Here is a 16,253-nt window from a genome sequence, read left to right as displayed (position 1 = left end):
GGTGTAACAGTGAAAGTGCAAGAAATAGATGTTATGAAGGTGGATAAATTTAATTATCTGGGATCAACCACCAAAAGCAACAGATGGTCCACAAAGAGTGGTGAAAAAGTGAGTGCAGGCAGTGTCAGGGGTGATTTGTGACAGAAGGATGGCAGCAAAAGAGGGAAAGTTTACAAGATGGTATTGAGATCTGCTATGATGTATGGTCTGGAGAGAGTGGGACTAACAAAAAGACAGGAGGCCAAGCTGGAAGTGGCAGAGCTGAAGATATTAAGATTTTTAACGAGAGTGAGCAGGATGGAGTGGCAAGGATTAGAAATGAGCATATGAATCTTTCCTTTTTAAGAAAGCTGGGCTGGATCATGTCCCTTAGCTATTGTGCTATAGCCTCAGGCTTGCAGGGGATTTCCTATGATACAATGAGCATTCCTTCTCTATTTCCTTCTTGTCACACCCAATACATTTACATGTCAAATGCATGTCATTAACTCCAGTTGTAGCATGTGGCTGCTCCTCCTTGAGCTTGGTTCTGCCAAATGTCTCTTCCTGTTAAAAGGGAGTTTTTCCTCCCCACTGTAGTCATGTGGCTGCTCATGGCCACAGTGTGATTATGTGATTGCTGTTAGATACAGACCCTCTGTTGCATTGTACAATCTACCGAAATTACCTTGAGATCACTTGTTTTCTGTTAACTTGCGTTTGTGATAGATAAACTGCTACAACCTATCTTACATGTCTGTGTTAACATTCCCCCTGGGTGGCTTTGTGTATCCATTCATTTATTGTATTTTTCTGTTAGTTTTCATGTTCTTATTATTTAAGAAAACAAAACAAAAGCAACAAAAGGTGATGTGGAGCAATGAGTTGTTGCTTACAGACAGTTAACAATGGTGCCCCTATTAGGAAAGAAGTATTCCACTTCTGAATGGATGAACAAATAGATAAATTTAATATACAGTAAACTGCATACAATGCTTCCCTTACTCACAAGGGGTCGCCACAGCGGGTAGCTGCTTTGCATATTTGAGTTGCCGGAGTTTAACGCCGGATGCCCTTCCTGACGCAACTCCCAAGAGAGTTGTGTCTCCTCACGGAATCGAAACAGCGTTCCCTTGTTAGGCAAATGTGTAATAAGCCAAAGATGTTTTACTGCCTCATGAATATACAGTACTACTGTGAAATACAGCTACTATCCACCTTTGGGCTCTCTAACAGTCTGTCTCAGTTCTATAATGTTCTTGTATTTCCTCATCATCGATAACCAAGTCCTTTCATTTAAAATACATATTACATTTATAAAGTCCCCCCCCCCCCTACTCACATCTTATGCCAGAAATGTCAAAAGTGAAATTATTAAAAGTAACTTCGATAAAAATATGAACGTGATCGCAGGTCCAGTGTTCTTTAATGATGTTCCAGTGTCTCCGCCTCTGGATGTACATGGGTCAGGGAGAGTTTACAGCAAATTCAACAGGCAGGGCGGAACTGCTGTTTGCACTGAGGAGCACAGACAGCCTGGCACATACACACGTCTAAACGGCTGCGGTTAGTCTGCCAGTGTGAGAGGTTAAATCCCGAGGTTTTTTTCCCCCAACGATAAGGCGGACATTATCGCGGCTTGTTTAATGCGGTTCTGGAGGTGTTTGAACTTCCCTCACATTTCCCCCGACGCATTTCCACGAAGGGAGGCGGCAGCGGATCGCTCGGCAGCCATCTTTGGACCTGTCTGGGAGTGGGATCTCTGGCACCCCAGTTACTTGAAGGGTGGGGATTTTAACCTGTAACAATTCACAAATGTGCGCGTTATAATCGACTGACAGCGTGAAGAACCACAAGGATTTGGCGCACGAAGTCGCCTCACTGGCGATGAAACTGAGGGGATACTTTTCAAATCCCAAACTGTTTTGAATTAGCGACATTCTCCACAGCGCTGAAGCCTGGCCTGTCAAAAGAGGGTGAGTTTCAGCTAACTGGCTAAGCTAACTTAGCAAACATAACAAACGTTAGCCAGCTAATTTAGCTTTTTCTGATAAGCGAGTTCTTACAGGTCGCTTAATTCCACATTATCCATGTTTATGTTCAGCTGTTCACGTCGTAAACACGACGCCAATTATGCTTGGGCTGTTTCGCCATATGACACGTAACTTGGCTAACGTTAAGTTTGGTGTGTGTAGATGACATCACACTCCCAAGCTGCTGTCTTTTTATATTTCCGTCTTTTTGATGTGATTTTTTTTTAACACGACGCTTAAAACCGCTGTGGGAAAGTGTTAACTTTTAATGAATCCCAACCAAATAATCTGTGAAATTCCGGTTGTTTTGAAACTCTAGGAGGAGGAGACAGGTAAAAACGCAGCAGGTAATGCTGCGCTGCTGTTTGCCTCACCAATCTTAGTTTGGGCAAACGTTGGATATTTTAAAGGTTTTCAGATCTATCGCCCTCATTCCTCTTGGGTAACTGGTGCCTAGTTACCAACTAACTTAATATACTTGAAGGCATAAAGATACACTGGCTACAATGTTACAGTGCCGTTTCTGTTTGTTTTTGGGTGAAACAGACGTAAACCCTGTGCTATGTTGTGCCATAGATTGGCGTGCCAAACGGAGGTGTCTTAAATGACCTCCATTACGCTTACATTTGTTTAATGGATTCTTCAAAGTAATGAAAACTACCTGTATTTTTTTTAAGTTACTTCTAGGACATGGAAAGAAAAAATGTTTTACTTTATTAAATTGCGGCGCACTTAAGAAGGCGTGCCATTGCTGCAATACCAAGATAGACAGATAATCACTAGTGAAAATGCTCAGCAAGGCCCATTCCTACCTCCCTATAGCTGCACGAACAGGAAATGCTGAGAAATGCAGCGCAGTGAGGGCATACATTGAGAATTCCAGCCCTCCAGTTCTGTTGTCCTGTCCTGCTGCATTCTTGTGCATGCATTTGTGCAAGTTGGAACACCAGGGTATTTATATTGTTGTTGATCTTGTTGTTTGTGTTTGTTGTTTTCTTCTTTTGTTTAATGAAAGTATCAGTTATCATCATTCTCTTTTGTGCTCACATGTTCACAAGTTGAAAATGCTATCATGAGATATGACAACAAAGCTCATTCATGAGAAACAATGTAGTGAAGAACAATGGCAATAAAGAGCCACAGTCCCACATGGTAATGGGGCTTTATTTCAGAGCTGTGGCTACAACTGTGTAGTATAGTGAGTTGTTCAGTGTTGTTGTGAGACAAAAGATGTCTGCTTGGAACTGGGGGCTGTTTCTCCCAGGCTGGGAAAGAAGTCTTGTGACTCTAGCGTCAGCCTTGCATCTGTTTGCAACTGATCATCTGAGCCGAATGGACTCAGTAAACTTTTCTCGGTGATCTTTTACAGTCTACATTAGTATTAGTGAAGCTGTTTCAAAGTAATAATGGAAATTAACGTATTGAGCGTGGTGTTGCGGGCTTAGTAATAATCTTTTATTAATTTCTGTATTTTTAAAAGGCAGAGACATCATGATAACCTGAAATTTAGTAGTTGATATCAATATCAGTAGAATTGCACGAGTCTCAATACCCAATTTGATGTACTTGGACATAAAATACCTTTAATCGCACAAAAGTCATTTTAAATCACTGTCATGGTGGTTTAAAACATTTAAAATGTTAACATTTTATTGATAGTTAGCCACTGCAAACATTTAGGTGCATGAGTGATTTCACAATGGCAGTGCCAGGTGTCTCCAAAAAGAAAAGGTTAGTGTATTTCAGGATAATAACACAAAGTAGTTCCACACGCTACTCATACTGCCTTTTATATCAATGAGTAGAGCCTGCGCTATAGTGGCCGCTATAGTCGTAGCCATCTTCCATGTGTAGTTTTTCCTGGGCTCATGGGCATCCTCCTCCTCCTCCTTCATCATGTAAAGATAGACTGGAACACTTGTAGGCGTTTTTGCCCCCATCACTTCCAGAAGAGTCAATACATACTCTGCCAGTGACTTTTGGCTGCTCCATTATTTCCTAAGGGTCGCCACAGCAGATGGATCGGTATGTTTGTTTTGGCACAGATTTTACACTACATTCCCTTCCTGACACAACCTCTCCATTTATCTTTGCTTGGCACTAGGCTTATACTAGCTTGTGACTCCTTAAACTAAGTTTAGTGTCTCCACTCAGTCTCAAACCGGGTATCTATTGCGTATAAGGTGAATGTGTTACTACACGATGGAGCAGTTATTGTGATGTACTGAAAAAAACGAACTAACAAAATGACTGTTGTTGGGGTTTTTTTTCATAATTTTGGTATTGGCTTTGCTGACAATGAAGAGCTAACCATGTTAACCCCCATAACCCCAGTGAAATTATATTGAGCTTTTGATATATTATGTTAATCCACACACGCTACTGTGATTATTTTTTGGTTATTTTGATCTATTTATTTGTTTGTTTGTTTAATTTGTTTACATTCACGAGAAGGCGGCACACTTGACTGCTTCCAGTAAGACACCACTTATGAAAAGGCACGCTGCTTTTCAGATGTCATTTTCCCACATGGTGTGAATCACAAACAAGTAATTTATTTTAATTCTAATGAGTGTTTCTGTTGTGGATATTCCAAAGTCAGGGCAAAGGAAAACTAAGCCGTTACTGTGGTATGACACCACTTTGAATAAGTGGTTTCAAACAATACTTTTAATAAACTAATAAATATAACCTTTGAATAAACTTTTTTTTTTTTGCTGAACAAACCCTTTGATCACTTTTAGGAAGATGCATGTACGCTGTTTGCTGCGTTTGAGAATGTTTTCCATGTACCTGCAGGTTTAACCAGTCATCCCGTCACTGGAATACTGAGTTTTCCTTCAGTCATTAACACTGTGAAGGTGCTCAATTTCTCTTCCACGTTCAGGCTGGAGATGGGCAGCTCTCAGGCACGTCTTTGTATCCTCCTCACATCTTTTTGTGTACACACCAGTCACTGAAGGTGTGAGGCCAGTTTTGTTGGCCTGATTTCATTGCTGTGGTTACTATGGAAACAGGAGACTTATCTCTTGCTACCTCAGGATTTCTGACATCATGGTTAAGTTCATGCTTTGTTTAGCCTTCTCATGCCCACATTATTAGGCATGTCTGTTGCTCATCCGAACAACTAAGAGCTTTCTCACTTATATAGCCTTCTAATATGATATAATCAGTGTTAAGAAGTATTATTAGTAATTCAGCATTTAAGTGAATCTTACTTCATAACATCCAGCTTTCCTTTTCTTGTAGTGTGCTGTGCTTCACAGTCCATACAGTGTTGCTGTAGCTTTCTAATTTAGAATAGCAATGCATGTGTACATCTCTGCTAGTGTGTTTACTCTTGTTTTTTTTTCTTGTACTTTCAGTTCTGAACACATATGAAACCACTGTCCTGCAGATGAGTCATCAGTGGGGGCTTTCACGTCGCTGTCGCAGACCCAGATAGTTCCTGGCGGCAGCGGCATTGCCCCCAACCCCTAATTATGCCCAATAACAGTCGGGCGGGGAACCTCAAAGACCCCGAAATTGCTGAACTCTTCTTCAAGGAGGACCCAGAAAAGCTCTTTACGGATCTTCATGAAATTGGACATGGCAGCTTTGGTGCTGTATATTTTGTGAGTATTTAACAACACATGCATACAGACATACCCACAAATCAATTAGATGCGTGTAATGGATTTAGAAGGTTTTAATACAGATATTACGCCTAAACTTTGCTTATGTTAGTCAGCTTAGAGAGAACTGATTACCATAATGTTGTTCCCATGTTGCCCCAACATGTCTGCTTGTAGCTGTTGTGCATGTGACTTAATACCGATTAGCTCAGGTATCATGATATCACAATGGGGCTTTTTAATGTTGATTCAAAGCACATAGATATAATTTAATCTTTACAGTTTCATAATGCAAAGTTAATTAAGCTATATGGAAGTAGGACCTTTATTGCCTTATTTATCTCGCCGTAGCTTAAATCACAAAAATCTTGACAATCAGTTTTATGTAATGTGTTTTTTATTCAGGCACGGGACGTGCAGACAAATGATGTGGTGGCCATCAAGAAGATGTCATATAGTGGGAAGCAATCCAGTGAGGTATGATGACCTCAAATGTTCTATATTAGGTTAATAAACTGTTTATTCCTGAATAAACTTGTTCTTGCTGTAACAGTCCTTTTGTTGTTTTACTGTTGTCCCAGAAATGGCAAGACATAATCAAAGAAGTGAAATTCCTGCAACGAATACAACACCCAAACACCATAGAGTACAAAGGATGCTACCTACGAGAGCACACTGCATGGGTGAGGTTCTACAACATTGTGTTAATGATGATGATCTTGATGTAAGACTAATATTTATTAATTATTTAAGGGCCAAATATAAATTCACACAAAGCACTTCTGATTTCCTTACAGCTGGTAATGGAGTATTGCCTTGGCTCTGCTTCCGATTTGTTAGAAGGTGAGTGGAAAACCTTGGAAGAAATTACATTCCTGTATTTGCCATTTTTATCCCCATCACCTTTTTTCTTGATTTACATCACTTATTATACATCTTCTTCAGTTCACAAGAAACCTCTGCAGGAAGTTGAAATAGCTGCAATTACACATGGTGCTCTTCAAGGTTTGGCTTATCTTCACTCCCAAACTATGATTCACCGGTGAGTGTTTCAAGTTTTTTTTAGGAGCATGCTGTGCACAGATTGCTTTAGCCCTCATGCACTGTGTCTTCTACGTCTTGCTATAACCATTTCCTCTCATGTGTTTGACAGAGATATCAAGGCAGGAAACATCTTGCTGACAGAGCCAGGGCAGGTAAAACTAGCAGATTTTGGCTCTGCTTCCATCGCCTGTCCTGCGAACTCCTTCGTTGGGACTCCATATTGGTAAAATTCAAAACATCTTACTATAATAATTTATCTATATATGTCTGTATATACCCTGTCTCCTTCTTAACAGATGGGCAATCTGTTTACAAGAACATTGTCACATATTAAACATAATTAACATCTATATGTGAAAAAACCTTCTAAATCCCCATTCTTTTCACTAAATATGGAAAGAAATGCTGCCAGACTAATGTTATTGCTACTTTCACACTGCGAGCAGCCAAGTTACCAGTGACCAATCATGGCCAGCGACATTTTCACAGCGTCATGGATAAAGTGCATTGCCTGAACAGAGTTGAGGCCAACTCAATTTTTACTTGTTGAGATTCAGATCCGTCACGTAGCGACAGCTGTCAGGTGCCCATTTGCAGCTTCACATCCCTGCCTTCCACTGGAATATGAAGTTAGCATTGTGAATGTGATGCCTTCTTTGTTTTTTGTTATTTTTTTCAGGATGGCCCCAGAAGTAATTTTAGCCATGGATGAAGGTGAATATGATGGAAAGGTGGATATTTGGTCTATGGGTATAACCTGCATTGAATTAGGTATGTCCTAGCTCCTTTGCTGTTGCATTGTTAGAATTCACACATCTGCTTTTATACTTCAGTTAACTGCTCACAGTCAGCAGCAGTGTTTCTCACACCATTAGGTTCATTCAATTACTGATGTGGCTTTTTCTTCTTTCATCCTCACTTTCCTTGTATGCATTTCTTAATGTAACCTGTTTCTTGGTTCATAGCTGAGAGGAAGCCGCCACTCTTTAACATGAATGCAATGAGTGCCTTATACCATATAGCACAGAATGACAGCCCCACACTGCAGTCGAGTGAATGGTGAGTTTAGAATTGGATCCATATTTTGTTTTTCAAATTGAATAATGTCTATTTATTATTTATGTTGTTCTTCTACATTCTAAACTTTGTTCATATATGATCTCCCAACTGTAGGACGGATTATTTCCGAAACTTTGTAGATTCTTGCCTTCAGAAATTACCCCAGGATAGGCCAAACTCTGAGGAGCTTCTAAAGGTAATCAACCAAAAATGATTGTGACCGATTTGTTATTGTGATGAATCCTTATAGACAAATTCATGAATTTAACGCAAAATGGCTTTTCTGTTGCTCGTCCAGCATGCATTTGTCCAGCGTGAGCGACCTGAATCGGTTTTAATAGACTTGATAAGCCGGACAAAGGATGCAGTACGGGAGCTAGACAATCTGCAGTATCGCAAGATGAAGAAGATCTTGTTTCAGGAAGTCCACAATGGCCCAACAACACAAGATGAAGAGGAGGTCTGTTTGAAATTGTGTTAACCCCTCCTTGCTTGCCTCTCTGCCTTTCATAGTATTGTGTCCTCTGACACAAGATGTGTTGTAATCTTGTTACTTTCTACTTTCTTTTACTTTTAGGAGCCAGAACCAAGTGTGAGTAGGACCGGTACAGTGAACAGTGTAGGGAGCAACCAATCCATCCCCAGTATGTCAATCAGTGCCAGTTCGCAGAGCAGCTCTGTTAATAGTTTAACAGATGCAGGCGATGACAAAAGTGAGGCAGACATCGAAGGGGACCACACAGTAATGTCCAACAGCTCTGTCATACATGTCAAACAAGTAAGACATCTTTCTTTCACTTTTCATTGAGTAAAGTGTTATTAGTATTATTCTCACTGGAGTATTGTTTAGATTGGTTCTAAATAGCCTGCAATGTCTGTATTGTTGTGCACCTTTTAGGGAGAAGAGACGTGTAACCAAGATTTACAGACTCACAACCAGCCAACTGAGCAGCAGTCCCCTCCTCCACACACGCCACGGCCAAGAAGAAACCGTGAACACTTTGCCACAATACGCACAGCTTCAGTGGTAATGATGCTGTCATTTCATTTGTACATCATTGCTAACGAACTGTTTAATATCTCAGATAACCATGCATATACCTGCTGGGTGTTTCTGTGATTGTAAAAAGGCAAAAATATTTTCACCCAGTGTCCTCGTGATTATTAGAAGCGTTTACCTTAAGGCAAGCAATATATTTTTTCATGTAATCATCAGAAGTGTTTTGAACAAGCTTGCAATTAAATCTATTCACAATACTTGTGTGCCTTATAAACTTCATGTCTAAAGATAAGTATTTTGTCTTGTGTTTGCTAGCTCACTCGCCAGATTAAGGAGCATGAGCAAGATTCTGAGTTAAGAGAGCAGATATTAGGCTACAAGCGCATGAGGCGACAGCATCAAAAACAGCTGATGGCTCTGGAAAACAAGCTGAAGACTGAAATGGACGAGAACAGACTCCGTCTGGACAAGGAACTGGAGAATCAGAGGAATAGCTTCGCCCAAGAGATGGAGAAACTGATCAAGAAACACCAAGCGTCAATGGAGAAAGATGTATGCTTTCAGCTTCTAAGTGTTCATTAAGTGTGTTGTCAGTGTTATCATTCACTCACTGTTATTGTGCATAGAAAAAACTGATTATATTTGTTTCTTTATCAGGCAAAAACCTTTAGCAATGATGAAAAGAAGTTCCAGCAACACATCCAGAGTCAACAGAAAAAAGAGCTCAACAGCTTTCTTGAAAACCAGAAACGGGAATACAAACTTCGCAAGGAGCAACTTAAAGAGGCAGGCAGATTGGTGTTACAGACACAGAAATACATACAGATTTCTTTTTTCTTTTTAAACTAGCAGTTAGTAAACATTAATCAGTATAAATTAAGTGCTGGTAGTGACCTTCAGTCTGTTATTACTTTAGGAATTGAATGAAAACCAGTCAACTCCCAAGAAAGAAAAGCAGGAATGGTTGTCCAAACAGAAGGAGAACTTCCAAAACTATCAAGCAGAAGAAGAGGCCAATTTACAGCGCAGACAGAGGCAGTATCTGGAGCTAGAGTGCCGCAGGTTCAAAAGGAGGATTTTGACTACTCGCCACAGAATCGAAAAGGATCTATTGCGAGAGGTCTGTACCTTTCTCTACCACTATACTGTTGAACAGTATGTTACAAATATTAAGTAATCCACAAACTAAAAATGGTCTGTTGTTCTGGAAGTAATCTTATCTTGTAAATGTTATTTATCTCCATTTGGACATCATTAGGAGCTAAGTAAGCGTCAAACCCAGAAAGACTTGGAACATGCTATGCTTCTCCGGCACCACGAGTCCATGCAAGAGTTGGAGTTCCGCCAGCTAAACAACATCCAAAAGACGAGGGCTGAGCTGACCCGACTACAGCACCAGACGGAGCTTACCAATCAGCAGGAGTACAACAAGCGAAGGGAGAGAGAACTTAGACGCAAACATGCTATGGAGGTTCGCCAGCAACCCAAAAGTCTCAAGGTCAGGAGAAGTTTCTGAACATGGGTGTATATTAAATATTCAGACGCTGATTTTAGTAAAAGTTCTTGTCTAGGCACTATTTGAATTATACTTCATCATGCTTGGGTCAGGACTAGCTGGAAAAAAAGATGCACAGATTTAGGAATAAAATGTCAGCCTCAGAATTAGGAGTGCCCAGCTTTATACCTCTTGATATTTTACTGTTTTAATGAAAAAAAACAGCAACAAACTGAATAGACCGTAACCCAGAATTACTTTAATGTAATGCTTTGTTTTCTGGTTGTACTTCCTCACTTCTAAGCATGCTAGCTATTATCTGTAGATAGTAGTTGGGAAGTATAGTGCATATAGTATTTACTCCTTTCTCTACAATCTAGTCCAAAGAGCTACAGATCAAGAAGCAGTTCCAGGACACTTGCAAGATCCAAACTAGGCAGTATAAAGCACTGAGGAACCATCTGCTGGAGACGACACCAAAGTCGGAGCACAAAGCTGTCCTTAAACGGCTGAAGCAAGAGCAACACCGCAAACTTGCCATTTTGGCCGAGCAGTATGACCACTCTATCAATGAAATGCTTTCTACTCAGGCGGTGAGTCTGGTAAAACTGTAAGACTGTTAGTCTCTTACCTGTAATGGATATGGCCACATCAGTAATAGTTGAGTATATGTTTTACTGCTTGGACCCTGAATGTGATCTTCTCGCTGGTCTTAGCTTCGTCTGGATGAGACTCAGGAGGCTCAGTACCAAGCCCTACGAATGCAGCTACAGCAAGAGCTGGAGCTTCTCAACGCCTACCAGAGCAAGATCAAGATGCAGACAGATGCCCAGCATGAGCGTGAAAAGAAAGATCTGGAGCAGAGGGTGTCACTCCGAAGGGCCCTGCTGGAAACAAAGGTTCTCCGCCATAAATTATGTTCATGTTAAGATTTACATTTATATTTTCTTAAGCTATTGAGTCTCAGAGTTTGGATGTAAAGGGGCAAAATGCTCCTACCTTCAGTTAATCCAGTTTGTTTTACATGCAATGTGGGTGAAGTGCTGATGGGATTTACATGAGGTCAGTGGCCTTCTCATCGTTATAATGATAAAGAGTTAATTCGTCCTGCCATACGAGCTGCAACATGATTAAAATGAGAGAAAGGGAAAGCAATAATGTCCACTGTGTACATGTTTACTATTTACCTTTAAGCAGGTTAAAAAAGGGGGGGAAACTATGGCATAGTAGAGAGCGTCCTGGGATTTTAAGAGTCCTGAACATTACTTTAGTTGCCATGTTTGTAAGCCATAACAATATTGCGAACAGTTTAATATGAATTTCATTTTTTTCCCTCCTTTTCTGCTATAGATTGAGGAAGAAATGCAGTCCTTGCAGAATGAATGCTCAGCGCGAATCCAGAGCGTGCTGGAACGCCAAGCCAGAGAAGTTGAGGCTTTTGACTCTGAGAGTATGCGCCTAGGCTTTAGCAACATGGTGCTATCAAACATCTCTCCAGAGGCCATGGGCAATAACTTTCCCGGGGCTCAAGTAAGTTGGTGTCAACATCAGCAGCAGCACCCATCTGGAAGCTCTCAAGGTGCACACTGGGGCAGCAGCAGCTCAGGTGCAGGGTTCAGTCACCAAGGCAGTTACCATCGATATCACTCCAGTCCAGGAGGGGCATCTATGCAACATGGCTGGGGACAGGGCATACAGGGAGGAGGGGATTCGACACCATGGGGCCACCCATCAGCTGGAGTTCTGGGCGCACGCACTAGTGGTATTCAGAACAGCCCCCAGGGGATGGGAAGGACACCCTCGGGAGGGCACAGTGAGCAGGGAATGAGCAGGAGCACCAGTGTGACCTCTCAAATATCTAACGGGTCCCACCTCTCCTACACATAGATCCCTCATCAGCCATGGAATCAAGAATCCAAGTGCGGGGAATCTAAAAACACATCAAGGCAGAGCTCTATTGCTCCGTCTTTCTCAGACACTACCCCACCATTTACCATTTCTCCCATGTACAGATGTGGATGTGTGATGAAATAAATGTTGCTCAGGTCAAAAGGGCTGGAAAAAGCACAGCCCGCCCTCACGGCAGTTTATCGGCACACATACAGATCCTTAAAATTTATGTTGCATAAGCAGTTTGAGTGTCAATATGTTACTTTCATTTGTGTTTAGTTACAGTTCTCTCCTAAGGAGGATTTAAAAGAATAAAATAAAGAAACAAAAAAAACATAAGTTTGTGCTACTCACAGCCATTGCTCTCATTTTGCACATGAAACACTGTTAAAAGCCTTTGACATGTGTTAATTTTGTCCTTTTTTTTTAAATGTATCAAACAATCACAGAACTGATTTTATTCAGGACCTCCCTTCTTCACTCTCCCCATTCGTATTCAGTAATACACTGGGCAATTGTTTGATGGTGGTTACGAACGCAGCAGAGTGAGTGAAGATGCTTGTGATGCCAGCCTGCTGTAATGGTCGTCATGATGACTTCGATTCCTCTTATCTTAGTTTTCTTTCCTCTACCAAAACGAAACATTACAGATTCAGAGCCAAATAATCTAGTCTTAACTGTTTCACACATGCTACAACTATCCTACAGTGCCTTTTTAACCTATGATAACTGAAATTAGTCTCAGATCTTTATAGTTTAAATTTCCTTCTTCCATTTCTTATCAGTGTTAGCTTCTTTTGTTTAGCCTATTTTAGCAGGTTTTCAGACATTTTCCTCAGATTCTCATATTCAGTACAGTTTAAGTCCTATGTATGTCGAGAAACAGAACATTGCTGGTGCATATCTGCAACCAGTTCTCATGCCTTCACATGGTACTTGAGGGGGAAACCCTTGCGTTACAGAGAATGTCACTGTACATGTTCTCAGAAGGAATTGTGACTTATTGGCCTTCATAAAGAATCCTAATAGACATCTGTTTATTTTTATTAGTGCCTTTTAAAACTGCTGCCTTGTTCAAAGCACTTTATACAACTAAATGTGTGTGAGATTTAATAGTTGACTTCTTTTCGCAAAACACCTGGTGAGTGATCATTGGTACGCATATTGTTAAGTTTAGGAGGCAGACTTAGATGTGCTGTGATCCATTTTCTTTTTTTCTTTAGAGCAATTTCCCAAGTACAGAGTACAACTACACCCAATACAATTGTAACTAAGGAGATTGCCAGTCAGTGAAGCTATGGCTGTTGTTGCTCTCAGTTGTGTTTATGTTAAATTCAGAGTGAAGAGAATATGTGAGGATGGTGCTTTTTTTTTGTGTGTGTGCGCGTATGTTTTGGCTAGAGTTTCTATGAACTGAAGCGAGTAAACTGGAGAGTTTATTATGGCAGGCAGGAAGTTAGAGTTAATTGTCATGACCATAACAGCAGGCTTGGCACAACTAAATATGAAAACACTGGGCCCAAGTAAGCAACACTAATAATTTAAAAGGTGCTAAGTTAATAATGTTACACCAAGTCATTGAACCCCAAAACTTGGGTGACTGAATTGAGCACATGCTTGCATTTTGACGTTGTAGCATGTAAAACTTAGTCAGTGCACAGTTTAAAAAAAAAAAAAAAAAAAAAAACACAAGCCAAGTGCGAAATACATGTGGCAAAAACACTTCCTTTCCTCCTCTGAATTATATTCATGTCTGCATTCTTTCTCTCTCTTCAGTTTGTAGTTAATGAACTATCGCTGGAGAAGTATGTTCCCATTTTACCTTTTAACAGCCTCTCCATTCAAGTGAGACTTGGCATTTTGACACTGAGAATATAAAACACTTTAAAGATAATTCTCTGGAGTTGGCAAAAGTGACTGCTCCTCCTCACAAAGCTGGAATTTATGTGTGTGTATGCGTGTGTATGGGGTTTTTTTTTTTTTGGTTTTTTTTTTTTTTTTTAATTACAGGAATTTTAAATGTAAACCCACATTTTAAGAAAATGATTTCTAAAAACTGACAGACTACAGTGACATGTGTAAACCTTTCACGCTCAGAGTTTAGGTGTTAAGTTGTGTGGACATATCTCAATGTTACGCTTGGTTTGTGTACACTGACAAATTGCCTTTACTATCATCTTTAAATACCACTCGTTTAGTCACCATCTCTGAGTATTACCACTGCGGAGTTAGTTCTCTGTCGCTGCACACATTCGACCATTTGTCTCCATTCCACTCTGATTCAGAGCCGCCCTTTCTGGCTGGCTCTTTCTGAATGTTGTTTGTTGCTCTATTCCTATCATATTTGAGGACACACAAAAATGCTGGGATATTTTTCTTTCTAGGTGGGATTTTAACTTTCATTATGTATATATTCTGCCTAGAAAGTATGCATTGTATCAAGTTACATATGGTTTGAACCCGAAACTTTTTTTTTTCTGTTATGCCAACTGATTAGTTCCAGCTACTGTAACAAAACAGGTTGTAGTCATCATTTTTTTTCTTTTGAGTTATTCATGTTGTAAAGAAGATGAGAATGTATTTATCTTTATTGGATTGTTACTATATTCATAGGCCACGGCCAAGAGTTTGAATGTTAGGTCGATCAGACCTCACATAGATGCCAACTTTGTTTATGCGGACACATTTTGTTCACTTTTGTGTCATAGTTTTGTGTGAGGGAACCTGGATTTTGTTATCAGTCGAAAGACTTCTCCACCAGCCTGGATTAGATTTTGTTTTGTTTTATTTGTTTGACTTTAACTTTCAGATATTTCTCCTACTGACTGAAAGCATGTAGGATACTGAATGAGAATCAGCGACAGAAAATAGCGATCCTTTTTATGGTCCAACACTGTGCCATACCTTAGTTGCCAAGCCCAGATACCACTGCATTTGTTTCATCTCCATGGTTGTAACCTATCATTGGGCTGACCACATGTAATGTATGAAACAAAACAACAAGGTTCTGGTGTAGTGGCCAAAGTAAAAAGGCTTGAAAAGATGATGGGGTGACAGGCAAATTCTGAAAAAGATATTGCATTTCTTTGAAGATGTCAGTATTGTTTGCCACATTACCACTACAACTTATAACCTATAATAAAATGTATAGATGGTGGAACTTGTTATTGAATGTCAGAGAGATTATGAAGATACTACATAAGATATGGTAAAGTACAAAAAGTGGATTTAAATTGTGTACAAATATTGAGCAGAATTTAAAAAAATAGGATCAAATTTACTATATTGTTTGTATTGTATTTACTATTGTGTGGGCAGAGGGATATTGAACAGAAATCAGCTGTAATAAAGTAATTTTAGTATGGCTTACTTTGTGGTTGTGTATTTTTTTTAATGTATTTTGCTTCAATGATCACATTAAACACATTTATTTAAAAAAAAAAAGGCATGATTAAGTGGAAATGAATAAGGCTGAGTCCATGAACAGAAACTGTTTAAAAGTACCCAGGTTGGAACCCTATTGACTGTCTTAATTGAACCAAAGATTCAACAAGGTGCTGGAAACATTCCTCAGAGATTTTGGTCTTGATAGCATCACAATGTTGCCTCTGATTTGTCGACTACACACATCCGTATTGCAAGTCTCCTGTTCCGTCACATTGCAAAGGTGCCCTGATCGTGTTTGGCTGGAGGTCATATGAGTACAGTAATCCCTTTGTCATGGTCATTGATCTAGATTTTTGATATGGAACATTATCTTGCTAGCAGAAGCTATTAGAAAATGGATTCACTTGCTATAAAGAGATGGACATGGTCACCAATAATACTCATTGTTCCAAAGTGTGACAAGAAAACGTTTCTGACATCATTACACAACCTGCACCAACATATGATACAAGGCAGGATGGATACACAATGTCATGTTGTTTGTACCAAATTTTGTCCCTCACTGAATATGAACTCTTTCCTAGACCGTTCTTTGTGAACCCTAGACATGGTTGTGTGGCAGGAGACCATCAATTTCTGAAACAGACCAGCCTGTCTGCCACCTCACAGTGTTCAAAATCACCTTCCTTTCTTGTTCTGATCCTCAGTTTGACCTTTAGGCAAGCTTGACCAAGTTAACACGTCTGAGTAGT

At 40.0% G+C, this 16,253-nt stretch overlaps 1 protein-coding gene across 2 annotated transcripts; it reads left to right on the top strand.

Annotated features, from left to right (window-relative positions):
- The first annotated feature begins 1,481 nt into the window (after window positions 1-1,481).
- Window positions 1,482-15,483, top strand: taok1a (TAO kinase 1a). 2 transcript variants are annotated; one of them, XM_085243757.1, is made up of 21 exons: window positions 1,482-1,955; window positions 4,812-4,921; window positions 5,378-5,626; window positions 6,032-6,103; window positions 6,208-6,309; window positions 6,424-6,469; window positions 6,572-6,668; window positions 6,780-6,893; window positions 7,350-7,441; window positions 7,636-7,729; window positions 7,844-7,925; window positions 8,028-8,189; window positions 8,307-8,507; window positions 8,628-8,756; window positions 9,045-9,281; window positions 9,387-9,515; window positions 9,646-9,849; window positions 9,988-10,227; window positions 10,605-10,817; window positions 10,941-11,123; window positions 11,575-15,483. In XM_085243757.1, the coding sequence occupies exons 3-21, from the start codon at window positions 5,495-5,497 to the stop codon at window positions 12,109-12,111; spliced, it is 3,066 nt and encodes a 1,021-aa protein (XP_085099883.1). In that variant the 5' UTR covers window positions 1,482-1,955; window positions 4,812-4,921; window positions 5,378-5,494; the 3' UTR covers window positions 12,112-15,483. The 2 variants fall into 2 exon arrangements, with proteins under 2 accessions (XP_085099883.1, XP_085099882.1); XM_085243756.1 differs by lacking the exon at window positions 4,812-4,921.
- Window positions 15,484-16,253: the final 770 nt, after the last annotated feature.

Source organism: Mchenga conophoros, linkage group LG14 (assembly GCF_057382185.1).
Source record: "Mchenga conophoros isolate Kocher_MC1m ecotype Shallow Benthic linkage group LG14, M_conophoros_male_GT1.1, whole genome shotgun sequence".
NCBI lineage: Eukaryota > Metazoa > Chordata > Actinopteri > Cichliformes > Cichlidae > Mchenga > Mchenga conophoros.
Note: the sequence above shows the minus strand (reverse complement) of the source record. Positions and strands in the feature narration are given on the sequence as shown.